The sequence below is a fragment of the Odocoileus virginianus genome, chromosome 14 (assembly GCF_023699985.2).
Source record: "Odocoileus virginianus isolate 20LAN1187 ecotype Illinois chromosome 14, Ovbor_1.2, whole genome shotgun sequence".
Lineage (NCBI taxonomy): Eukaryota > Metazoa > Chordata > Mammalia > Artiodactyla > Cervidae > Odocoileus > Odocoileus virginianus.
In genome coordinates this window covers 44,803,068-44,830,444 of record NC_069687.1, presented here as the reverse complement: position 1 = coordinate 44,830,444, position 27,377 = coordinate 44,803,068, and the positions used below count along the sequence as shown (strand labels likewise).

Here is a 27,377-nt window from a genome sequence, read left to right as displayed (position 1 = left end):
GTCAATCTTACTGTCTCCTCCTTAAAATAGAGACTGTGGGCTGAAATCTGTGTCATAAGTGATAAGCATGATGTCTCAGTTTCAGCATAGGGTTTTATTGGACAGGACAAAATTAGGGACTTGAAGCAATCTATATGTCGAAAACACAAACAGATTTCCCCCAATTACTTCTTCCTCCTCCCCTCTCCCTGTTCTCTCTTCTCATCTCTGCATCTAACAGAAAGGGCACCAGTACTCTATTGTCTGCAGCAGAAAGTTGAGATAGGAATAGAGGTAATCACATTTGGGTTTTAAGATAAGGGTTTGTTTTTCCATACATAATCAGGTGAGACAGGAGTTGCTAACATCTGCTAATGATGCTGTCAACAAACCAGACTTTATGGTTTATGCTCCACTAATTTATTAGACATTTGTCTTCATGTTCGATGTTTCATGATCACAAGATTGTTGCTGTAGCTCCAGGCATCTTGTCTGCATTAAAGATAAAAAGAAAGGAGGGGTAGAAAGCTTCACAGATTGCTTCTGTCTCTTTGTTTAAGGAAGCAAAAAAGCATTTCCCAGGAAATTCCCAGGTGGATTTTCACTTGAGTCTCAAAATCAGACCTGAGGTACACAGTTACCCCTACTTGCAAGGGAGGCTGGGGAATCTAGTTTCTCATTCTCCTAGCCTCTATAGTGACAGGTAGGCAAGAGAGAAAGGAGTTGGGAAAAGCTCTTACACTATCTAACAGGATCTGTCACAGAGGTTTAGTTGGTGGCAGTAATGTAGAGAAACCTGAAGAGAAAAGACAGGAGAAGGTGTGTTCCTTAGACCCTGGCACCAGAGATTGGGCTCCCTAGCAGGGAGTGAGGTGGGCTCCCATCCTCAGAGAGGGCCCAGGAGAGCTGGCCTTCCTCTGGGGACCTGGGAGCCTGAAAGGGAAGGAAGCACTTGGAGGGCTGCTGTAGCTAGAGCCCCAGACCTGGATATGTGATGAGTCTTTAAGTGTGGGAGTCTCTGGGAATAAGATGAAAGAAATGATTGGTACTCAGGTCAGATTCTCCTTAATAAATTTTCACCTTCATCTTTTAACTAAAAAAAAAAAAAGGAAATAAAAATTTTATGCAAGTAGAATATGCTCACTGTAAAGTTATTCAGATAAACAGGGAAACACAATGAAGTAAGAAGTGGTAATCCTGCCATCTAAAGATACAATTCTGAATATTTTGGTATATTTTCTTTCAGAAAATTTTAATATTTATACACATGTGAATGCATAAGTATGTTTGTGTGTATTTAAAACTTGGATCCTCTATACATATGATTATTGAATAGCAGCAGTGGACCATTGTATAGAAATGGTCAAAGGTTCTGCAGTCACATAGAGATGGTTGATTCCTATCATGGTCCTGAGGGGACTGGCCAGCTTGGTGACTTGGGCCTTATTGCTCAATTTTGAAACCAGGACAATAGAAATTGTGAGACTGATCGAGGTGATGCATCTCAAATGCTTGACACAGTGCCTGTTACCTGATAAACACTATAGTTATCTGTTTGTATTAGTTATCTATGGCTGCTGTAACAAATTGCCCTAAACTTAGTGCTTAAAACAACACAAACTTACTATCTCATAGTTCTGAGGGTCAGAGATGGCTAAGCTGGGTTCTCTGCTCTGGATTTCTTGGAAATCAAGGTGTTGGCTGGATTCTTATTTAGAGACTCTGGGACGATTCCATTTCCAAACTCAGTCTGATTGTTGGCAGAATCCAGTTTCTTATGATGGCAGGGCCAAGGTTCGTATTGCCTGGTTTGCTGCAAACTGGGGACTTGTCCTTGCTCCTCGAGCTGTCATTCTGGTCCTTGCATGTGGACCCCTAAATCTCAAAGCCAGCAAGGTGTGTCAAATCCTACTCACTGGAATCTAACTCCTTCTCTCTTGCTTCCAACTGGAGAAAACTGCCTATGAAGTAAAAATATAGGCATGAGTTAATGTCAAAAGTGTGGGCATAGATTGCATTTGGAGAGCATATATGGTGTCCTTGCTCACGGCTGAATTCTGGAGCCTACTTGTCAAATGTAGGGGTCTAGAGAGCAATTTTATTGAGTGCTAGAGGCACTCCACAACAGTTTCTTAACTCTTCTAGGCAATCGTGGGGAGGAAATCCAGAAACAGTAAATTGAATCCAGTTCTTCCTTCCCAGTGGAATTCCCTGCCTCAAGGTATCTCAGATTGAGCTATAGAAGGAAACTTTCCCAGGTCCTGGAGGCATCTTAGTCCCTTGGGAAAAGATGTACTTCATTTAAAAAGAGAGAACATTGCATGCATATCTCAATGTCCCACAATTCTGAAAAGCTTAAAAATGCATTAACATGTGACCACAAGCCTATTAAAAATGTTATTTAAAAGTTCTACATTTTTATTCTAACTCACTGGGTTAGCAGAGGTTTTTTTTTTTTTTTTTGCCATCCCAAGTACCTAATAGATCTTTCTTTGAAAAAAATCTATTCTTCTCATATTAATGAATCCATCTTCATCTAGTACCTCTCTCTCTCTTGAGTGAAATTTGATTCACCCATTTGTGAGGTCCTGTATATTATTTTCATCTAGTTGTTTATATTGTATTGCCACTTACACCCAGAATTAATCTGAGACCATTTGTAATGAAAACTTACATGAGATAGGATAATTAAAACTGAGGACCATCGGGAATTCCTTGGTGGTCCGCTGGTTAAGACTTCCACTGTGGGGAGCCAGGGTTTAGTCCCTGGTCGGTGATCCCCAGGAGCTGTGAGGTGTGGCAACAAAACAAACAAACAAACAAACAAAAAAGAAAATTGAGTATCATTCAATGTAAGGAAATCAGCATAGTTAGGATAGTAATTTGCTTTGATTCAGTTAGCCCTGCCCTTTAAGATCTATAGCCTTCCTTTAGGAAAACATCTGCTCAAACTTGCATGGTGGTGGTTGCGGTTTAGTCGCTAAGTCATGTCCTACTCTTGCGACCCCATGGACTGTAGCCTGCTAGGCTCCTCTGTTTATGGGATTCTCCAGGCAAGAATACTAGAGTGGGTTGCCATTTCCTTCTATTTTCTATATTTACTTTTAACTGCTTAACGAAACAGAATGTAGATCAGACATGATAATTATTTGCATTTATTTGTATTGTACTGATGCAAGGGAAAAGAAACACCACAGATTTACTTAGGATTTATATGGATAGCCAAGTAATAATTAGAAATTGCATTTAGGTATAGGATGTGGAAAATTAAATTATTTTTAAGTCATGCCATGGTTTAAAGCAAACACAGATACCCTGTTCTGTGAGGGATAATGATGGTTTTGAGCACTTTTATAAGATCATGCCTAACCCTTAAGGTTTCAGGATTTGTCTTTCATTTATTTCTTTATAATAGAAATCCCTAATGTAGAAGATACCTCTTAGGGTTGCTTCCAAGCACATTATGACTCCCCTTTCTGGGAAGAGGCCCAAGGACACAGGACTGGTTCTGTTTGTTTTAGACTGTCACCCAACTCTTGCCCTCATCACCCACATCACCAACAAGAGCTGATTGACCCAAGGGATTCTTTTTTTTAAACAGAATTATTGTAATACATTTTACATACTACGTAATTCACTGATATGAAATGTGCAACTTAAAGTTTTTTACTGTATTTGAGGGTTTTGCCACCATCCCCACTGTTCAGTTCAGTTCAGTTCAGTCCTTCAGTCGTGTCAGACTCTTTGCATCCCCATGGTCTGAAGCACGCCAGGCTTCCCTGTCCATCACCAATTCCCAGAGCTTGCTCAAACTCATGTCCATCAAGTCAGTGATACCATCCAACCATCTCATCCTCTGTCATCCCCTTCTCTTCCTGTCTTCACTCTTTTCCAGCATCAGGGTCTTTTCAAATGAGTCAGTTCTTTGCATCAGGTGGACAAAATATTGGAGTTTCAGCTTTAGCATCAGTCCTTCCAATGAATATTCAGCACTGAGTTCCTTTAGGATTGACTGGTTGGATCTCCTTGCAGTCCAAGGGACTCTCAAGAGTCTTCTCCAACACCACAGTTCAAAAGCATCAATTCTTCTGTGCTCAGCTTTCCTTATAGTCCAACTCTCACATCCATACATGACCACTGGAAAAACCATAGCTTTGACTAGACAGACATTTCTTGGCAAAGTGATGTCTCTGCTTTTTAGTATGCTGTCTAGGTTGGACATTGCTTTTCTTCCAAGAAGCAAGCATCTTTTAATTTCATGGCTGCAATCACCATCTGCAGTGATTTTGGAGCCCAGAAAAATAAAGTCTCTCACTGTTTCCATTGTTTCCCCATCAATTTGCCACGAAGTGATGGGACCGGATGCCATGATCTTCGTTTTTTGAATGTTGAGTTTTAAGCTGACTTTTTCACTCTCCTCTTTCACTTTCATCAAGAGGCTCTTTAGTTCTTCTTCACTTTCTGTCATAAGGGTGGTGTCATCTGCATATCTGAGGTATTGATATTTCTCCTGGAAATCTTGACTCCAGCTTCTGCTTCATCTAGCCCAGCATTTCACATGATGTATTCTGCACAGAAGTTAAATAAGCAGATTGACAATGTACAGCCTTGACAGTACTCCTTTCCTGATTCGGTCTGTTGTTTGATGTCCCATTCTAACTGTTGCTTCTTGACTTGCATACAGATTTCTCAGGAGGCAGGTAAGGTGGTCTGGTTATCCCATTTCTTGAAGAATTTTCCAGTTTGTTATGATCCACACAGTCAAAGGCTTTGGCATGGTCAATAAAACGGAAGTAGATGTTTTTCTGGAATTCTCTTGCTTTTTCTATGACCCAACAGATGTTGGCAATTTGATCTCTGGTTCCTCTGTCTTTTATAAATCCAGCTTGAACATCTGGTAGTTCACAGTTCACCTACTGTTGAAGCCTGACTTGGGGAATTTTGAGCATTACTTTATTAGCATGTGAGATGAGTGCAATTGTGTGGTAGTTTGAACATTCTTTGGCATTGCCTTTCTTTGGGATTGGAATGAAAACTGACCTTTTCCAGTCCTATGACCACTGCTGACGTTTCCAAATTTGCTGGTATATTGAGTGCAGCACTTTAACAGCATCATCTTTTAGGATTTGAAATAGCTCAACTGGAATTCTATCACCTCCACCAGCTTTGTTCATAGTGACGCTTCCTAAAAGCCCACTTGACCTCACATTCCAGGATGTCTGGCTCTAGGTGAGTGATCACACCATTATGGTTATCTGGGTCATGAAGATCTTTTTTATACAGTTCTTCTGTGTATTCTTGCCACTGCCTCTTAATATCTTCTGCTTCTGTTAGGTCCATACTTTGTCCACCTGATGTGAAGAACTGACTCATTGGAAAAGACCCTGATGCAGGGTAAGACTGAAGGCAGGAGGAGAAGGGGACGACAGAGGATGAGATGGTTGGATGGCATCATCAACTCAATGGACATGAGTTTGAACAAGCTCCAGGAGTTGCTGATGGACAGGGAAGCTTGGTGTGCTGCAGACCATGTGGTTGCAAACAGTAGGACATGACTGAGCGACTGAACTGAATGTCAGTGATGATGCTTTTATGATTTTCATCTCTGAAATATTTTAATGACTTCACTTCATTATATATATGTGGAATAGCTTATTTAATCAATACTCTGGGGCTGGATATTTAAAAAATATATATACTCATTTCTACAATTATCTCAAAAGTGAACAGAATGGTAGGAAATCAAGGGAAGTAAGGCATTTCTGCCAAATTTCAGATTTTTGGGCCTTTATAATGGTGGGACAGTTTTGAGTTCTATAATCTAAGATAAATACTGAAACCTGAGGATTCAGAGGAAGACAGTAAACAAAGCACTGAGAAATAGGAATTGAAATTACTTAACCTTAAGAAGAGGAAGTTTACAGACAACAATATATTTATATAAATGAGTACCCCATAACACCTTGCATTTTCATGTGTCCCCTCTCGCAGACTGTCAATATTAGAACTATTACTGCGCCTGTCTCCTCTTCACTTTTAGTCTGAGAGCTCTCCAAGGGCAGAAATGAACTCACTTCTTTGTTTACCCTGTAGTGTGTGCTGTCCATTGAACAGGAGTTGAACATAATCATGATCTCTCAAAGAACTAGAGAGCAGCCAGAGTTTAGTCCTGCCTACAGTAACTACGCTAATTTTCATAAGTTTCTAAAGGAACTGCCAGCCACGTGACTCTCTATGCTACTGTGTATTTCCTATTCCCGTGAAGAAGAATTTAAGAAGCTTTTCCTCTGCCTTACTGTAGTAAAGATCAGGTCATTGTGTATAGTATTACTGAAATGTAAACATAATTGTGTTGAAATTATGACCAAGTTGCTAATTTGAACTGTATGAAATGTTAACTAAATGCTTCAGTATTTACACAGGTATATTTACTCATTGGATAAGCACAGTTGGAAGTGTTTCATTTAAGTGTGATGGTCTAACAGTCTTGTGCTGCAGCTGAGGGGCAAGTTTTCCATAATAGGAAGACAATTCAAGTTTTCTGAGCAATTAAAAAAACCCCAATATCTAGGAGATAAAGCTATGAAACCTCAAGAAAAAGTAAGAATGGTAGCCCCTGTGGCACACAGCCAATCCATGATGTCAAATTGTGCTCTCAGACTTTGAAGGTTGTTCTAAAATTGTACTAGCCTCTTGAGCAGTACGGTAACAGTAAATTTTTAGGTTTTTTTGACTCACACCTTCCTACACTGGATGACAAAATAATTTAGATGGCTTGTAGGTCTGATTCTGGTACACGTTGACTAATGTTTAACAACAGGAAACAGAAAATGTCCTTGATGAGATCTTCACTTTTATTTGGTAGCAGGTAACAAAGTAAAGGCTATTTAGTCAAATCTCTTGTTAATAAAGACAAACATCCTACCATGCCTCCTTAAGTGCCATCCTGGGGCGGGAGGTAGTAAGCAGAGAAACAAGTTTATAAATGCTTCAATTCCCTAGCAAAATCAAGTAGGTTGGAACTGTGTGAGTTAAATATTACTTTAGAAGAGCTCCTGGGATTTCCCTGGTGGTCCAGTGGTTAAGACTCTAGGCTCTCCCTGCAAGGAAGCACAGGTTTGATCCCTAGGGGGGGAACTAAGATACCACATGCTGCGTGGTGCAGACCAAACCAAACCAAAATCTCCTTCCTTTAATTCACTGCTGAAGTTTGTAGTACAGTGGCTGAACATGGTTAGCATTCAATAAATTTCAGCTATTAGTTGTTTTTTTAAATCAAGAAAATATCAATCTAAAAACTTACTCAAAAAGCTAATGGAAAAAAAAAAAGCTAATGGGTACATCTACAATTGACAATAAATTTAAAGAATCAAAGTGAAAAGAAAATGACAAGAAATCAGAGGTACCAGGATGCATATTATATTGCTTTGTTTTTTTAACCTAGTAAGATAGTCCTGTAGTCCTGAAAAAATTTAGTGGATTTATTACTTTTCCTTGTTCATAGTGCCACCTTCAGGAAGAAGCTTCATTTTAATTTAGTGTGAATGCATCCTTATCGATTTGAGCTAGGTCAAGTACCTGATGATTAGGCATAATAAAGACAATGTTAGTTTTAATTTAATCCATTATCATGAGAATGTCTGATTTTTTTCTGCCTGGCTGTGTTCAATGCAGAGTTTTTAAATTTTGATGTGGGGCATTTAAAAAATTGATTTGAAAGGGAATGTGAATGTTTCTAACTTTATTTTCTTTCAGAACATCATACTTAGATCATAATATATAAATTATTATAAAGAAGAGGGAATACTGGAACCAAAGTGACTCCAGAGTCCAGTTTCTTAATATCTACATTATACTACCTCCTGGAATAACCTTTACCTGGAATCATAGAAATCAGAGCTATGTACAGAAGGTAGAGGCTTTAATTTAAACTTTGCTTTATATTTGGGAAAATTGAAGCCAAGATCTTGTCCAAGGTCTCCTGGACAAGAGAAGTTAAATAACTTGTCCACCATCTCCTGTAGCTGAATCTCATATATTTACCACTTCCTTTGAGGTGGGGTGAATTATGATAAATCCTAAGCAGGAGAAGAAGAGGGTGCTCTGGCATCAAAAATTAGGTTCTGGGATATGGTTTGAAAAGTCAAGAAAGGAAATAATGTTTGAACACCGGAATCAGGGAAGAAATTAACTAGGTTGAGGAGGAGGGGCATTAGGAGGAATGAAATATATGAAAATCTCAAGATGAAAAGAATATGGTTTCTTTAAGAAAAGGAACGGTTACTACAAATAGAATACAAAGGGGTGTGTGGTTCCAGGTGAGGCTGGAGAGAAAAGCAGAGGCCAGATCATACAGGAACCTTTGGCCTTGTGAAGATTCTGTTCTTAGGAAGACTTACGCAGAGGAGTGACATGATCTATCCTTAAAAGGGATCACTCTGACTTTACTATGACAAAAAATGGGTGAGAGAAGAAGAATGAATATGGGAGAGTAGCCAGACAGTTACGGCTATCGTTAGGGCCAGAGGTACTGTCACTTACGGCTGCATCTCTATGGATTTGTAGCAAGAGCTTGGTTAGAGGAAGGTGCTCACGCACTTTGCTGAAGACAGCTCAGAGTGGTGGGTTCTTGTCATAGTCTCATAATAGATTTGCGCCACAGGACTTCAAATCCCAGATTCTCTGTCATCTCTTCCTTTGGAAACCTTTCGCTTTTTCTCTCATCTTCTATGTCCTGTATTCTGGCCTGGAGAATCCCATGGACCATATAGTACATGGGGGTCGTAAAGAGTTTGAACACGACTGAGCAACATTCACTTCGATGTCCCAGGTTTCACTTTGTTAGGTTGCAGATGATCCATAAGTTGCTTTGTTCATTTCTTGATATTAGCAGACCAAGACCTCTTAAAAACTTACATGTGCTTTTTCTAAGACAGTGAATGAAAAGGATCATTTAAAGATTAAAATTACAAACTATCTGTATGTTTTCAATGCGAATACATCCAATTAGGGAAAGAACATCAAATTCATTGAAATTTTTAAGCCTTTTTTCACATTTATTTTACTCTTTTGATTTTACCATCTTTTTTTTTCAATTAAAAAAAGAATGTATGGTACCTCAGACGAAGAAGATGGTTGTGAAAAGTGAGAAAAATTTAGGAGGTAAAATTGACTGGATCTGGCAGTGGATAGAACAAGGAAAAGCAGTGAGATATCAAGGATGCTGGCTTATATCACTGGATGGATTACAGCACATTCACTGAGTTAGTAAATATTGGAGGAGGCCAAGATTTTTGGGGAAGGTCTTTAGTCTGCTCTTAGTAAAAGTCTGAGGTGCTTGTGAAGCTTACTTGTCTGGATTAGGTATAGGTAACCGACACCACGAACAAGGTTGAGATTACCTGTGGGGAGTAGGTATGGTGTTAAGAGGAAACCCCCCCAGTGGTGGGCTGGAGCTGATCTGCAATGCTCCATGAGCCAATTTGCTCTTTTCTTCCCATTGCTGCATGTCATGTTGGTAACTTGAAACAGGTAATGCTGGAAATATTTACAACACAGAAATTGGCAAAAACTTCAAATTTTAGGTCTCACCCTGCCTCTCAACTGATTATCAGCATGCTACTTAAACGTTTCAAAAGCTTAGTAAGAATGAACCAATAGTAGCTACTAAGAAAAAGGAAAACGAAGAAGACAAAGGAAGACCGAGCTTTAGTCTTTGGAAACGTCTTAATTTGTTAAGTAGAACAATGCAGAATTTTAAACAAAAACAAATGAAGTAGAATGCTTTTGTTGAGTGTGACCTACTTCATTCTTACTAAAATGTATGTAATACAATTAAAAACTTAAATCAGAAGATTTAGAGTATAATAGGCCAGGTTGGCCCTTTAAACACATTATTTTAATTAGGATTATAAGAGGATAAAATGGCTTAGATGGAATTACATTGAAAACTTTAACCATAGAACAAGTTTCATCTATTTAGAATGCAAATTTCTAATGCATTGTATTGTTGAGTCTTTAAAATTCTCATCTGTTGCATTTGTGTTAACTGACTTCTAATGTAGGTATCCAAATACTTTTAAAATTAAAAAATAAATCTAGTAAACTAAATTGTGAAGAGATTGAAATAATTTTGATCTTGCTAGTATCCCATGGGCTAACTAAATTTCTCTAACATCTAAATTTCTAGCCATCTTCAGATGTCTTGGACTATGAAAATGACACAGAATAGCAAACATAAAAAACCTATGGCTATATGAAACTTGGTTTTCCGCTCTTTCACTCTCATATTAACTTATCACTTAAGGATACAGGTCTTCAATTTTATTTTATCCTATTTAAATCTGATAAATTAGCCTATTTCTGTTGCATGGGTGCTGGCAGAGACAAAAGATTTTGTTTTTAATTAAAAATTTTTTTGTTGAAGTATAACTGACATATAACATTATATCAGCTTCAGGTGTACAACATGATTTGATATTTGAATATGTTGGCAGATGAACACTACAATAAATCTAGTTAACATCTGTTGCCATGCTGTGCTGTGTGTGCTTAGTCGCCAAGTCGTGTCTGACTCTTTGTGACCTCATGGACTGTATCCCGCCTGGCTCCTCTGTCCATGGGGATTCTCCAGGCGAGAATACTGGAGTGGGTTGCCATGCCCTCCTCTAGGGGGTCTTCGCAACCTAGGTATCGAACCTAGATCTCCCACATTGCAGGCAGCTTCTTTACCAGCTGAGCTACCAGGGAAGCCCTATCTATTGCCATACATAGCTATAATTTTTTCTTAAGAACAAAGGACTTTGTTATTCACAACACAGCAAGAGGCATGAACATCAATTCACCTTGTCCCCAGATCCTACAGGGATGATGTGAAGGGTCCAAATAAATGCCTTTCCCCACAGTGGGTTGCATTAGAGAAGAGGAAAGCTTAGTTGGAGAATTTATTTCTTTTACAGTAAGCAGAAGAAAGCCTATTCTTTGTTCCAGATGGAGAGGTTACCCCATCCCTCAAGACTGCTTGTTGCAAATAAATTCTGAGAAATGGTTTACCAGTCATCCAGACCTTGCATCCCATTCTTAGCATATTCAACAAGACACGCAGGAATGTGAGAGGCCCATTGGGGAGTGTCTTCCAAGATAAATGTTAGGGTTTCTGCTCCTAATCAATTTACTGGTATTCGTGTTGCATGGTCAGATACGGTGAGATGATGACTCAGTTCATTTCAGTTCAGTCTCACTCAGCTGTGTCAGACTCTTTTTGATCCCATGGACTGCAGTACGCCAGGCTTCCTTGTCTATCACCAACTCTTGGAGCTTGCTCAAACTCATGTTCATAGAGTCGGTGATGCCATCCAACCATCTCATCCCCTGTCGTCCCCTTCACCTCCTGCTTTCAGTCTTACCCAGCATCAGGGTCTTTTCCAATGAGTCAGTTCTTCACATCAGGTAGCCAAAGTATTGAAGTTTCAGCTTCAGCATCAGTCCTTCCAATGAATATTCAGGACTGATTTCCTTAGGATGTACTGGTTGGATCTCCTTGCAGTCCAAAGGACTCTCAAGAGTCTTCTCTAACACCACAGTTCAAAAGCATCAATTCTTCGGCGCTCAGCTTTCTTTATAGTCCAACTCTCACATCCATACATGACTACTGGAAAAACTATAGCTTTGACTAGACAGACCTTTGTTGGCAAAGTAATGTCTCTGCTCTAGTTGTGACTTAGAGCACAGTATTATCAAGTTGTTAGTGCCTACTTTAGTTGTTAATTGGTGAACAGTATGACACAGAGGTGGAAAGAATATTAGAACTCTTAATTTTATAAGTAATCAGACTTTTGGGAGAGGAGTAACTTGGCTAAAATCACACTGCAAGTTAATGGCAGAACAAGAGTGTCTAGCTTGCACTAGAAGTCCACTGTCCTTTTCAGCCATCCAGTTTCTATTCTACTTCTCCAGAAATATTCTCAATTCAGAACGATTATGGGGTACTAATTTACATTACCCCAGCTCAAATCTGGAGGATAAATCAGAATTCAATTAATTTCCAATTGTAGATATGCAACTGTCTAGAGTAGGGGCAGGTCCCTGTCAGGGGTAGTTTTTCTCAAACTTAAGTCTTGAATCACAAGGTTGCATGCTGAGCACAGAATTGGAATATATGAGTATTCTAATGATATAATCATCAAACAAGAGAAGCCACATGGATTCCTTTTGATTTGGGATATTTCTATTTAGACAATGAGGTTGGAATTTTAGAATGTATTCACTCACATAATATTTATTGACCATCTGCTATGTGTCAGGCATCTACTATGTGTAGGCTCTGGGCCCAAGGATAGTCTTCTCTTGACAAGTGCTTATAGAGACGTATTATTCAAACACTCTTTAAAGTTAGACAGCTAAGTGCCATTACTTTATCTCAAAAGAGAAAAATCATTATCTTAGAGGCCTCATCTGATTTCTCTTCATTCTCATCATAAATCTGTACAGTAGAAAATAGTTATCACACTTTGCAGATGAGGAACTTGAGTCTTATAGGGGCCAAATAACATTTAAGTCACACAATTAGCAAGTGGTAGGAAGGTCTTTCTTTTGTGACTCTATTGTCCTAGTTCCCAGGTGACTCAGTGGTAAAGAATCTGCCTGCCGAGCAGGTAACTTGGGTTCAATCCCTGGGTTGGGAAGATCCCCTGGAGAAGGAAACAGCAACACCCTCCAGTAATTTTGCCTGGGAAATCCCATGGGCAGAAGAGCCTGGGCTACAGTCCATGGGGTAACAAAGAGTCTGACATGACTTATGGACTAAACAACAACAACAACAAATTCTAGTTCCATGATTTGGGAAAGATCCTAATCTCAAATCTGCAAATCAATTCAGCAAACATTTACTGAATGACAATGATGTACAAAGTTTACTATGTGCAAGGCAGTGAGCTATTCTCTAAAGAGGACACAAAGATGAAAAAGCAAGATTCTTGAATACTTGAATGTTACAATATAGTAGAGAACACACACAGAGACTCATATGTAAAAGCTGGAATTAAGTAGACAAGTAGTACAAAAGATATGCTATGGGAACATAAGGAGGAGAAAAAATTCCAACTAAGAAAATCTGAGAAGGCTTTTGGGAAATGGGAACTGAAATTTTATGATCAGTTTGCCAGGAGAAGATAGGGAAAAAGAACTCTAAGGTGAGGCTCCCTTAGCAAAGGCCTGAAGGCAGGACAGTGCTGGGCACTACCCACAGCATGGAGGACTAGAGATAGTTTCGTGGGATTGTGGGAGATGAAGCAAGAAAGGTAAAGAGATGTTAAAATCACAGAGGACTTGTATTTGAGCTAGAAAATTTAGAGCTTAATTCTGTGTGTAAAGAAGATCCTTTCAGGGATTTGGGGCAAGGGAGAAATATAATTAGCTCAAGATGATGTTTATTGCCTTTTAAAGCTTTGTCACTGGATCACCACTGTGCATGGTACATGTGCCTAGTGCATGGTACTTGCTGGGTGCAAATAAACATGTGACATGAAGGGGGCTGGAGTAGACTGGAGGTTGAATTATCAGTTAGGTCCTTGTAATCTTCAAAAAGAGGCCAGATGGAATCAACACTACAGAGGAAAAAACTGTCTTTGATAGTGGATTTGGGTACATGGTGGAGAAGGCAATGGCACCCCACTACTGTACTCTTGCCTGGAAAATCCCACGGACGGAGGAGCCTGGTAGGCTGCAGTCCATGGGGTCGCTAAGAGTCGGACAAAACTGAGTGACTTCACTTTCACTTTTCACATGCATTGGAGAAGGAAATGGCAACCCACGCCAGTGATCCTGCCTGGAGAATCCCAGGGACAGGGGAGCCTGCTGGGCTGCCGTCTATGGGGTCGCACAGAGTCGGACACGACTGAAGCGATTTAGCAGCAGCAGCAGAACTATGATCTGTTCCACTTATTAGAGTAACACAGACTCATCATTAGAAAAAAAAATACAGCAACCAGTCTTCATGGTACAAATATACAAAAATGAAATTGAGATGCAGACAGGTTAAATGATTTGTTCATAGACACAACAGTAAGTAGTAAAATCACAGTTAGAAATATCTCTTAATATCCAGGATACCTCATTTTCTTTCAGGAAATTTATACCAAAAACTAAATAGAATTGATCATCTGTACACTCTAATAATAACTGATAACATCACAGCCCTCATGGTTTATCCACTGAGCTCAGAATTTAGATTGACACTTAAGAAACTTGGAAATGTAAACAGGTCAGTTAATAAAAGAAATGGGTAGATAGCAAGGCAAGTTCATGGAGCAAATTAAATTTCTAAGTTTCTCAAAAATAGGTACAATAGCAAAATAAAATTGCCATTTATTTAGTAATCATTGCATATTAGTTATTTCTACATGTATACTTCCTAGTATTATGATACATGGTCAACTAAAATACGATTATTAGTATTTGACAGTTTTTGATTTTTGATTGTTGCTAATAATGCTGCTATGAATATTTGTGCACAAGTATCTCTTTGAGTCTCTGTTTTCAATTATTTGGGGGATGTACCCATAAGTGGAATTGCTGGACCATATGTTAATTCTGAGTTTAATTTTTTTTAGAAACTGCCATGCTATTTTCCACAGCAACTGCATTTTACATTCTTACTAGCAGTGCACAAGGGTTCTTATTTCTCCATATTCTACCAATACTTATTATTATTTCTGTAACTATCCTCATGAGTATGAGGGCTTCCCTGGTAATTCTAGGTTCGACCCTTGGGTTGGGAAGTTCCCCTGGAGAAGGAAATGGCAACCCGCTCTGGTATTCTTGCCTGGTGAATTCAGTGGACATTGAAACCTGGCAGGCTACAGTCCATGGGGTTGCAAAGAATCGCTTGCCACTGAGCGGCTAATACTTTCACTAATGAGTATGACCTGATATGCCCGAAGAAACTATGGACAGAGATTCATAATATTGTACAGGAAGTGGTGATCAAAACCATCTCCAAGAAAAAGAAATGCAAAAAGGCAAAATGGTTGTCTGAGGAGGCCTTACAAATAGCTGAGAAAAGAAGAGAAGCAAAAAGCAAAGCAGAAAAGGAAAGATATACCCATCTGAAGGCAGAGTTCCAAAGAATATCAGGTAGAGATAAGAAAGCCTTCTTAAGTGAACAGTGCAAAGAAATAGAGAAAGCAATAGAATGGGAAAGACTAGAGATCTTTTCAAGAAAATTAGAGATACTAAGGAAACATTTCATGCAAAGATGGGCACAATAAAGGACAGAAATGGTATAGACCTAACAGAAGCAGAGGATATTAAGAAGAGGTGACAAGAATACACAGAAGAACTATACAAAAAAGATTTTAATGACTTTGGATAAGTACGATGGTGTGATCACTCACTTAGAGCCAGGTATCCTGCAGTGCAAAGTCAAGTGGGCCTTTCATTACAAAGAAAGCTAGTGGAGGTGATGGAATTCCAGCTGGGCTATTTCAAATCCTGAAAGTTGATGCTGTTAAAGTGATGCATTCAGTATGCCAGCAAATTTGGAAAACTCAGCAGTGGCCACAGGACTGGAAAAGGTCAGTTTTCCTTCCAATCCCAAATAAAGGCAATGCCAAAGAATGTTCAAACTACTGCACAATTGTACTCATTTCATGTGCTAGCACGGGAATGCTCAAAATCCTTCAAGCTAGGCTTCTACAGTACATGAACTGAGAACTTCCATGTGTATAAGCTGGAATTAGAAAAGGCAGAGGAACCAGAGATCAAATTTCCAACATCTGTTGGATCATAGAAAAAGCAAGAAAGTTCCAGAAAAACATCTACTTCTGCTTCATTGACTATCCTAAAGCCCTTGATTGTGTGGATCACAACAAACTGTGGAAAATTCTTAGAGATAGGAATACCAGATCACCTTACCTGCCTCCTAAGAAACCTGTTATGCAGATCAAGAGGCAACAGTTAGAACCAGACATGGAACAGCAGACTGGTTCCTAATTGGGGAGAAAAAAATTCCAACTAAGAAAATCTGAGAAGGCTTTTGGGAAATGGGAACTGAAATTTTATGATCAGTTTGCCAGGAGAAGATAGGGAAAAAGAACTCTAAGGTGAGGCTCCCTTAGCAAAGGCCTGAAGGCAGGACAGTTGCTGGGCACTACCCACAGCATGGAGGACTAGAGATATTTTCGTGGGATTGTGGGAGATGAAGCAAGAAAGGTAAAGAGATGTTAAAATCACAGAGGACTTGTATTTGAGCTAGAAAATTTAGAGCTTAATTCTGTGTGTAAAGAAGATCCTTTCAGGGATTTGGGGCAGGGAGAAATATGATTAGCTCAAGATGATGTTTATTGCCTTTTAAAGCTTTGTCACTGGATCACCACTGTGCATGGTACATGTGCCTAGTGCATTGTACTTGCTGGTTGCAAATAAACATGTGACATGAAGGGGGCTGGAGTAGACTGGAGGTTGAATTATCAGTTAGGTCCTTGTAATCTTCAAAAAGAGGCCAGATGGAATCAACACTACAGAGGAAAAAAACTGTCTTTGATAGCAGATTTGGGTACATGGTAAAGGGAGAGTTAAGGGTGACTTTGACTTTGCTCCACAAGGAAGACAGCAATATTGGGAATAAGGTGCAAGCAAAAAGAACAGGTCGTTTGGGGAGGATGGGAATAGGGGAAGATTCTCAATTCTGTTTTGGATTATGTTGTATTTGAAGTGCTAGTAGGATATGTAATAAAAGACTGTTCAGGTCTAGAGCCTTCTTATGAGGCCTCTTTTCTTTGAGGGGGTATCATGTTCATATTCCTGACTTCATCTGTTGTGTTTTATACAGATTTGTTCTCATTTTGGTTGGATAGTTCACTTTACATCCCTTAAAATCGTGGGGAAATAACTTAATACCCTATCTAAGAGGTACCCTGCGGAGAAAGAGAAGGGGAAATGAGTTGGAGGTTGGAGGGGTTGGAGGTGAAGTGATATGATTTTCATGCTTTCAGCTGCCGACTTTACTCTCCACCGTCATTAACTGGAGTATGGATGGAGAAAAACATTTAAAAGGGACAGACTCTTAAGAAATCATTCAGTAGCAGGACAACATGCATGTACTTTAACTACTGCTAATTGAAAAATAATGTGTAACGAGGTGACCTACTCTACTGGCTACTCTTCTGATCGACGCTTTTACAGAGCTAGAACCTTCACAGGTTACGTTTTTAGAGTCCTACTGATAGTCTGAATTATAAGGGGATACATTGATTTCTTCCCCCGCGCTATTTTGAGCTATATATTTGGGGGAGGAAGCACTCTCAGAGAGTTTTTTAGTTCAGAACGCACTGGTCTCCTTCCCTCCCTTTCCCCTTACTCCTCCTCCGTAGTGGAGAGATCTGAAGTCCGTCTCCATCCGGTCTCGCACCCGCACACCCACCGCCCCCCGCTCCTCCCCGGTCCCACGCAGGCTTTCCCCTCACCCGGCGTGGCACGTGCCCCCGGACCGTTGGCGCAAACACCAACCGTCCCTCGGTTCTAGTCAGGCGCGTGCGCGCGCGCAGGGCCGGTGGGGCGGGCGCGCGGGCTCAGGGGCGCGAGCTGGGCTGCGGACGCTCTACCGGCCTCCAGCCGCGCGGGAGGAGCCGCGGTCCGAGGGACGCGCCAACAGACCGTTGGAATTGGGCCTGGGGAACTCTCCGGTTTGCGTTTCTGGGAAAGCGGTTGAAATCAGTGAGGTAGAAAAAGCAAATTGCAAAACGGATAAGTATAGTAAGAACCCATCTATGTAGAAAGCTTCACAGAGCCGGGTTATTTATGTGTACGTCTGTAAATACGTTGGAAAAGGTCTGACGATGCTTTGAGGAAAGGAATAGTAGCTTGGGAGAGCGGGTGAAGGGAGCTTACTTTGTACATTGTACATTTCTGAGATATTGAACATTGTTATTATTTAGAGTGAAAATGTGATCATGTAATTAACAAAACCCTCTCTATTTGGGAAGCTTGGATATCCTTTTCCTTCCCATCAGTAGAGCCCTGCTCAGCCTCAGAGCACCAGCCAGAGATGAGCCCGGAAAAGCTTCTTCCCTCTCGCCCTTCTTCTTTGTGCCTCTCTAAACCACCTGTTTCCCCGTCACCTTCTTACTCCAAATCCTTCGAGGGGGACTGTGGCTTTTGCCAGGGGATCTTCCTCACAACCTTTCTCATTATTACAAATCTACCTTCAAAATCCACTCCCAAAGATAATTTTAGGATAGTAAATTACACAGGCGCTGAACATTTGAATTAGCCTGTTATTCATAAAACCTATTTGACAAAAAGTTAAGATAAAATGTTTATAGAGTATATCTATATAGATATATATCTCCTAAACAGTTGCACCATAGTTTTTTCTATTTGTATAACCACGTGATGTTAAATTAATTTAAAAAATTTTAAGGTTTCATTTTGAACTAATTTGACTTAGAAAAAGTTACAAAAATGGTGGCTAGAATCTCATTATATCCTTCACCCAACTTCCCTAAATATTAACATTAAACATACCAATAATAAATGATTATAACCAGGAAATTAGCATTACTATTACTCTGTTAACTAATCAGCAAGATATTATTCACATTTCTGCAAGTATGCAACAAATGTCCCTTCCCTCCCCCTCTGATCTAGGTTTCAATCCAGGATCTCATAATGTATTTAATTGTCATGTCTAATTAGTTTCTTCTGATCTGTGGCAGTTTCTCAGTCTTTCTACCTGTCTGACACTTTTGAAGAGTACTACTGGCCAATTATTTTGAAATGTCCTTCAATTTGGGTTTATTTGGTATTTTCTCATTATTGAAGTTATAACTTTGGGGGGCAACAATATCAGAGAAGTAATGTTGTCCCCTTCCAAGTACACAATATCAAGAGGCAAATGAGGTTTATGTGTCATTAGTGGTGAGGTTAACCGATTACTTAGTGAAGGTAGTGTCTGCCAGGTTTGTCCAATAAAAAGTCATAATTTTTCTTTTTATATTTAGTCATAGGAGGCAGGCATCCTCATCATAGTCACACCAATTTTACCATTCATGGTTTCTGACTGGGATAGTGTGTGATATTTGCCAAATGGTGATTTTTCTGTTTCCATTATTCTGAAGTTAACTTTCAATCTGAATATTTAAAATGCACAATAGCTTTTAAAAGGAAAATTTTGATTAATATTTTTCTACTTTACATTAGGGCAGAAAGGTATTTGGGAGGCTGTGAGATATACCATGGAATTAGTGGCTACAATGGAATTTATGAAGGTATAGAAAACTGAATTCTAAATGAATAATTTGCTATTCTTAGTACTTGTAAAGAACATGGGGTCTAAAATAATAATTTATATGTATTGATAAGTTCATTAACTGAATTGGTTGTTACTCCCAAGTTTGTACCCATTCTTATAAATGGGTAAATGTAAAATGGTATTTAAAATAGACCAAAGATAAAAAGTCTTTAATATTATTTCCAATGTATTGCTATTTTTAGTTGGTATTGAAAACTAATCCTTTAAATCAACAATATATTTGACTCTTATCCAATGATAAGATTTAGCCTCCATGTTTGCTGAAAGGATTTACTGGAAGTTGGAATGAGTATCCTTTGAATGCACTGAAAGTAAAATTCTTGTGGGTCAAGTTTAGACATCTTTTAATCCAAGGATTATTTGACTAGCAAGAATTTTGATGAATCTCATTTGAAGATTAAGTTACCCTGTGCAGCATTTCCCCTAACCTTTATCATTGTAGATGGAAAACTGTCTTAAGATTGGGTCTTAGCCTTGGTGCCATTTCTCTTACTTTCAGTGTGGAGGAAAGCAGGAGACTGAGTTTAGATATTTTTTAAAAAATCACTGACCCTTTTGACTATCTGATATCTGTTAACTCTTCCCCCCCCTCAAATGCATAAACTCATGTGTTGTATTAGAGGGAAAAGATCCCCTGGAGAAGGGAATGGCAACCCACTCCAGTATGCTTGCCTGGAGAATTCCATGGACAGAGGAGCTTGGTGGACTGTAGTCCATGGGGTCACAGAGAGTCCGACAAGACTGAGTGACTAACACTTTCAGTCCATTGTCATTTGGGGTTGGGGGAGCAGGGAGGAGGTAGGTGATAAAGGGTGGGAGGGAGCAGGCTTTCAGACTGTCAGGGAATTCCCAGACGGTCTCCCCTCCTGCCATATGGCACAGCTCTCCTCTCCTGGCAGCCTGGCAGCTCAGGTGTGGCAGCTAAGGCTGCACAGCCCATCTGGCTCCTTTTCGTTTTTCCCCAAGCCCCTCATTCATCCCCCAATATCATCCTTTTTATCACTTATTCCCTAGTCTGCTCAGCTGTCTTGCTGGGTCTTCACTCCTTATCAAGTCACAGGCTCTTTCACCAACTCAATAACCATTGTTTGGGAAGAACGCTCATAAGATCAAGTGAGAGAAGCTGACCACTTAGAGCAAAGGAGAATTTCTTGAATAAATACGTCAGTGCTCCCCCCTTTCTTATCAGCATAGAAATCTTGCCACGTTTTCCAGTCAGTTTGAATATGTAGGGAGAGCTGATGAACACGTTGGGGGAACACGCCTAAACTCAGTTGCTTACACAACGGTGATTATCGCAAAAAAAGACGCGGCCAGAGTTACTGTATCCCTCCGGTGCCTCAAAGGCAGCATGATGGGGTTGGAGAATGAGAAGTGGGGGCCGAGGAAAAGGGTGCAGGGCCCGTTATTACGAAACAGTTCTGTTTCTAGAATGCAAAGAACGTTCATTCACAGAACCCGCTTCTTTGCCCGCCAACGCCCTCGCCTCCTGCGGCTCTCTAGCCCTCCGCGCCCGCCGCAGCTCAGACCCGCCACGGCTCGCGGCAAAGCTTGGCGCTTCGGAGCGCGCCTCCGTGGACAAAGAGCTGGAGGCTGCGGGGCGGGGCCGCGGCCGGGAGCGGGGAGGGCCCAGGCGCGCGCAGGGGGAATCCCTCCCGGAGTCTGACGTCACTGCAGTGCTGGCCAATGAGAAGTCGGGTAGGGGGATTCCCGCTCCGGCGGCCGCCCAGCAGGCTTTTTAAACGGTACTCTGGGGACCACGCTCTAGGAGAGGTGGGAGGAGTGGGAGGAAAATGGAGGTTAGGAGTGAAATATGATCGTCCTAGGGGACGAGACTCCAGGGGGTTGACGATTAAGGGTCAAGACTGGCTTAGACTTGGGGTTTGACGGTTAAGCGTCAAGACTGGCTTATTCTTGGGGGACAAAACCAAAAGCGGTGGAGGAGAGGCTACACTCGAGCCAGCAGGACAAACGCCTCCAGAGATGGAGTGGAAACTGGAGCGCACCGCCCGGAGGAGAGTCCGCACTGAAGAAGAGATTCTGTGGGTGAGTAACGCCCTTCCGTTTCCTTGCCCCAACTTCCTAAAGGGGTTTCTTGTCGAAGTCACTGTGATACCTGTCTAGGACCAAGAGGTAGTTCAGAAATCTAAATCTAATATTGAATTGTGTAATTTATATTCTTCTGGAGGTGGTTGGTTGCTTTAAAAGTGAATCTAATTTGACAAGCTGAGGCTCTAGAAACATTCACACCTAATGTTATGATTTTTCTAAATAGTTTGTGTTCTAATATGTTGCCTATATTTTCAAAGGAGGGTGTCATGCGGGTGCTCGACAAAGACATGAAACAGAAGAGAGGTCAAGTTTCTCCCAAGGTGAGTGTCCAGTGCTTAATCGAGCTCTCTTGTCTTAAATATGACTTTGAACAAACTAATTCTTGCTAAAGAAGATATTTGTTGGACGTATGAAATGGTCTGAAAATGTAGAAAATTTGCACGTCTCATATCATCACTAACTATAGAGTCTATATCTAAAATATTTTTGTAAGAAATTGAAGATCTCTGCCAAATATCGGTAATCATTTGTATCTGAATGGTACTTTCCAGTTTTTGCCTCTACAGAAAAAAAATGAAACTTGAATGTGTCAGGTAGGCAGTGCATCTCTAGCTGGCTGTTTTAATTTCATTTTAACAGTTGCTAGTTGCACTCCCCTCTGTTGCATTCAGAAGCTTGCCTTCCAAAGAGTCGGAAATGGTGCTATCTTGTGGTCAAGAGGAGAAGTGCATAATTCACCGCCCTTAGCTTAGTAACTTAACTGTTGATCCAGTTAAATTTCACCTTGAAAGTCCGAACGCAAAGGTTTTCAGCTTTTCTTGTAATCAGTGTGAAAATAAAACAAATCCAAAGATTTTCATCTTAACTTTTATACATAAATAGCTCTTTTATCTTTATAGATCCCAGGTGGCGCTAGAGGTAAAGAACCCGCCTTGCCAATACAGGAGACAAAAGAGATGCGGATTCGATCCCTAGGTTGGGAAGATCCCGTGGAGAAAGAAATGGCAACCTACTCCAATATTTTTTTTCCTGGAGAATTCCATGGACAGAGGCGCCTGGTGGACTACAGTCCATAGGGTCGCACAGAATCAGACACGACTGAAACAACTTAGCATGCACACATATGCTTTATATTTCTCATTATCAGGATTCACTTTGTTTCTCTCTAGTCTGAATAGTTCACATTCCTTTGGTCTTTACGCATCGATTCTAGTTTCAGATCCACCAGTTTTAGAGTTTTCTATATCTTCACATTTTTCTGTGTTTTATTGGTGACACAATAAATTCTACGCATGACTTTCAGAATGCAGTTTCAGAATGCAGTTTCAGAATGCAATGACTAATATCCTTTGTATCAGGAGAAAACAAATGGCATTTAATTCCTTAAATTCCCTGAATACTTATATATTTATTTTTCCTGAACATAGCTGAAGATTTGTCTTATGCCCAGATTTTGGATAACCATGACTCCTAGATATTTTACTATTTAATACAAACAATCGGCCTTTTTGTCTGTGAATAAAAGTCATTGGAAAAACTGTAGTTAATTAAAACTTTCTTAATTCACTTGTAAGCCATACATAATTTCATATCTGAGCCTTAGTTTATAAACCTAAGTGGAAGTACTTTGAAAGTTTTTCTTTTTTTTAAGTTTTTTAATAGATGAGAAAATACTGATTTTATTTCTTATAATATTTTGGAGAAACAGGTTTTGTCTATAAGTTTTTTAAAATGTGACTATCAAGATGAAAGTTCTGCCACTGTTTCATGTTACAAATTTAGCCTCAGTGACTTTATGGGCCATGATGAGCAGCAGTGACCTGAATCAGGTAGGCAGTGTATTGTTAGCTGGCTGCTTTGGATCAATTCAGCAGCCACAACTGCTCTGCCACTTGCTTCTGGATAAATTCTTCTTGTTAACGAAGTACACCGGTGACCTATGTGTGATGGGTTGGCAGTGTATTGTTAGCTGGTTGAATATGTGAGTGCCATCAGCTAACATGCAACTGCTATCTTATTGCATGTATAATGAACATCAGTAATGGGTATAATTAAATCTAAGTAATATGTGTGTGTGTATGTGTACTTTTTGCCATGAACCAGGGCCCTCTTTACATAATGCTTATTACTACTTTTCAGTTTTAATACAATGAACAGTTTTATAATGATGAAGAAACTACTCGATAATAATCAACTATTACTTATGTTAAAAATTTCAGATAATATTCTGGAGTCTGTCATACTTGTAGACGGTATTAAAGTACTTGAGAAATTATATATTTTAAGTATAAAATTTAGAACATAATGACAGTTTGGAATGGAAAAACTAAAATGTTTCCTCCAATTTTCAACTAAGTCTTCAATATTCCTTTTGAATAATTAGTTTCTTAATTTGACATTAGAGTAGGTCTCAGTTACCATGTGTGTATACAGCTAAAGGAAGAATTTAGGTAACTTGCCAAATGAATCAGTCAACTAAAACATTTTCACTTGAATATCAAGAAAGTTGGGGATTTAGGGGGGCTGGGGGAAGGGGTTGAATTGTTTAGAAGACTTGTCTCCAGTCTTCATTTTCTGTAAAATACAGACTCATACAGTGTTTAGAAAAGAGCATGAGATTTAGTTTGTAAAGGGGAAGAACTGACCATTCAATATAATTTTAAATATTTTCTCATTCCCTTGGAGCACATTTTGACCCATGGAGCAGTTTCAGGTTTGTGCTGGGTCCCTGACACACTGTGGTCGTGTAGACATTTGCAGCAAGTTCATGGAACTGACTTTGCTGGTTTGGTCAATTATTTTCACCCTAAATGAGATGTGAGAAATGCATCACATTCTTTACTGCATTGGATTATAAGCTATTGGTAAAATAATTTAAATTCATATTTAAATATTTTTAGATAGAACCATGGGTTAAATCGATATCTATAATTTGACTTATGTGTTTTGCTACTTTCAAATCTTATCTCTTTGTTGTTGTTGCCTAGTATCATTCCATTTTCTGCATCTTTGAATTTAAGTATCCTTTACATGTAAATATTGTTTTCATCTTGTTTTTTTAAGGTTAAATTTCAATATGTTATTTTCTATAGACAATCACTGACCTGTTGATAAATAAAACCTACTAAATTTAGGAGGCTGGTCCTTTGTGTTTCACTTTTCAAAAATTTTTGTAAAGAGCAAGACATAAAATGCCAACATTGGTACTGAATAAACAGAAGACATAGTTGTTCCTATTACTGAGATGATGAGAAAGAAGAAAGAATGGAGTGCAGTAAAAATAAATGAGATCAGTGGGTAAGGAGGTGATTGTATGTATAAATTCAAAAAGAGAATGTTGCCATAGAAGTGAGAAGGAAAGAGAGGGATCACACTTGGGATGTCAAAGGAAGAGAAGAGGAAAGAGGGTTGAAAAAGAAGAAGGAGGCAGGCAACATTGGTTCAAAGTATTTTTTCTTGGGTATTTTCTCTTGCGGCAGCCCCCTTGGTGCTGAGGATGTAATTGCTTCCCATCACACCCTCTGGAAAATGTCCTAGTTCCTCACTGCTCTTTACTTGCCCTCCCCCAGCAGCCCCTGTCCCCAAAAGAGAAGGCTTCCCTCTGCGAAGTGTGGCCTGAACTGTTCAGAGGGAAAGAGGGTATGTGAAGAATGGAAAGAAGTGTGACGTGTTAGTTTCTTGATGTAACAGTTGGTAGAATTTTATTGCTCCCCGAGGAAGATGAAGTCAAGCTGAGGGATAAATATAGAGTGTCACCATGTTAGCTCCACCTAAACCTGACATTTTTCTTTCGAAGGGACATGTTGTCAGGACTACACATGATTTTGTACAGGGATCACTAAGGATTTTCCAGCTCATGATGGGCAGTCTTGAAACACAGTCATTATGTTTAAAGAAAACAGAAAAATAGTTTTTGTTTTTCTTCTTAGATTTTGTATATATATATTTTTCTTATTTTTTACTGGAGTGTTTTCCTACTTGAAAGTACCTGCAGTCCAGTTAGGTCATTATAGTGTGAGTATACAGTTAAAATGTTAGCAGCTTTTCATAATTCAGTAACTGCATATACATCCACACTTGTATATAACCTGTCAAAATAGTATATTTGTGATAACAAGAAGGCATATATATGTTATGTTTTTGCTTCAGCTTTTTCTCTTTGGAGATTCTTATGATACCCTGATTAAGTCTGATTTAAATCTTTTTGTGCTAGAGCCGGCTTGTCCTAGTTGGTGAGAATCAATTGCTAAATTTTTAGAAATTTTACAAACCAGTTATGAAACCATTAGTAGATTAAAATAGACTATGTGCAAGTATTCACGCCATAGAAATTGGAAATGCCGCAAATTGGAACTCCTCCACTAGGGATTTGGTTGTTAAGCATTCATGAGTCACCACTGTATGATTGTTACATGGTGGTGGTTTAGTCACTAAGTCGTGCCTGACCCTTTGCGACCCCATGGACTGTAGCCTACCAGGTTTCTCCGTCCATGGGATTTCTCAGGCAAGAATACTGGAGTGGGTAGCCATTCCCTTCTCCAGGGGATCTTCCTGACCCAAGGATTGAACCTGGGTCTCCTGCATTGCAGGTGGATTCTTTACTGACTGAGCTACCAGGGAAGCCCATATATACTATAGTTATTAAGAATTACATTTATGTACATATATACATGCTATCTCTAGAGAAAGAAATGGCAACCTACTCCAGTACTCTTGCCTGGAGAATCCCATGGAAGGAGAAGCCTGGTAGACTACAGTCCATGGGATCACAAAGAGCTGGACACGACTGAGCAACTTCACGTACATGCTATAGGTACACTATAATTAGTATGCAATTTCAAAAATGAACTACAACTTCTCGGGAATATTTCTGGCCTATTCATATTTATTAAAATCTCCAGCACACTCTGCTATATGTAACGCACACTCTGCTGCCATTAGATGATGATCAGGAGTTAGTAGGAAGTACTCCTCTCAACTTCCCAAACAAACTGAAATGAACTTCAAGTCAATGACTTATTAACCACTAAAAGTAAAATAGATTTTGTCTGTGTCAGGAGGGCAACTGCTGAATACTCTTTTACCTACTATTTTTCTGTTATCCTTCTCAGTCAGGCAGCCTGTAGCAGTTTATGTCCCAGACTTTTTGTTGCTGAGATAGAGCTTATGCTCAATTCAGGAAAGAGGCAGTTTTTTTTCCTCTGTGTTTTTGCTGGCAGTGTTCATGAGACATTTGAGGTCGGGGCAGCAGCACATGAGCAAATGGCTCTCCTCCCTTTTACCACACGTAGCCTGGTTGGACAGGCTTCCCAGGTGACTCAGTGGGTAAAGAACCCGCCTGCAATGCAGGAGATGCCAGAGATGTGGGTTTGATTTCTGGGTCGGGAAGATCCCCTGGAGGAGAGCACGGCAACCCATTCCAGTATTCTTGCCTGAAGAATCCCGTGGACAGAGGAGCCTGGCAGGCTACAGTCCAGAGGTCACATCGAGTCAGACACAACTGAAGTAACTGAGCACACAGCATAGCGCAGCCTGGTTGGACGCCGTAACCCTGAATGGACCCCCACATGTCACACATTCAAACCCCCGCCTGCCCTCCCTGCATCCTCAGAGTGGCGAGAGGAGAGAATCTAGTCTAATCTGGAGTAGACTGCAGACTGAATGAGGCAAGCACGTCAGGAGATACGTAAGTGAAACACCCACTTTATATACCTTTGGAGAGAACTAGTGGTTTGGGGCAGGATGGACATCTGAATTGTGTTCTCCGGGACAGTTCTCGTCTGTCTGGCAGTGGGGTGTCTGTGTAGCCTCTGCAGTGCTGCACATACCCTGATGTGAGCACATAAACACCCCAGCAGTCCCACAGCACTGCTGTGAGCTCATGGAAGTCATAAGTGGGAGTATACGGCAAGAATGTTCCAGAAGCAGCACTTGAGGGATAAAGTTTTGCTTAGAGGCCCAGAATTCAAATTGCTTAAAAGCTTTTGGGGGCACACTTGCAAAGGACAGATAGACTGGTTAGGTGGTTTCCATTTCT

At 40.0% G+C, this 27,377-nt stretch overlaps 1 protein-coding gene and 1 long non-coding RNA gene across 5 annotated transcripts in view; one reads left to right on the top strand and one right to left on the bottom strand.

Annotated features, from left to right (window-relative positions):
* Nucleotides 1–75: 75 nt before the first annotated feature.
* LOC139038261 (uncharacterized) lies at nt 76–17,427 on the bottom strand. 3 transcript variants are annotated; one of them, XR_011491213.1, is made up of 4 exons: nt 17,336–17,427; nt 2,654–2,766; nt 1,605–1,940; nt 76–471 (listed from the first exon to the last, which is right to left on the bottom strand). It is a non-coding gene; the product is annotated as an uncharacterized lncRNA (long non-coding RNA). The 3 variants fall into 3 exon arrangements; XR_011491214.1 differs by lacking the exon at nt 76–471 and adding an exon at nt 478–1,072; XR_011491215.1 differs by lacking the exon at nt 1,605–1,940.
* Nucleotides 17,428–20,935: 3,508 nt separating this feature from the next.
* The window catches only part of CDC20B (cell division cycle 20B), a 62,494-nt gene continuing 56,052 nt past the window's right edge, over nt 20,936–27,377 (top strand). For both annotated transcript variants that reach the window (XM_070476678.1, XM_070476677.1), the window contains exons 1-2: nt 20,936–21,334; nt 21,598–21,660. In XM_070476678.1, coding sequence (XP_070332779.1) covers nt 21,272–21,334; nt 21,598–21,660 — 126 coding nt within the window. In that variant the 5' untranslated portion in view covers nt 20,936–21,271. The remainder of the gene's footprint in view (nt 21,335–21,597; nt 21,661–27,377) is intronic.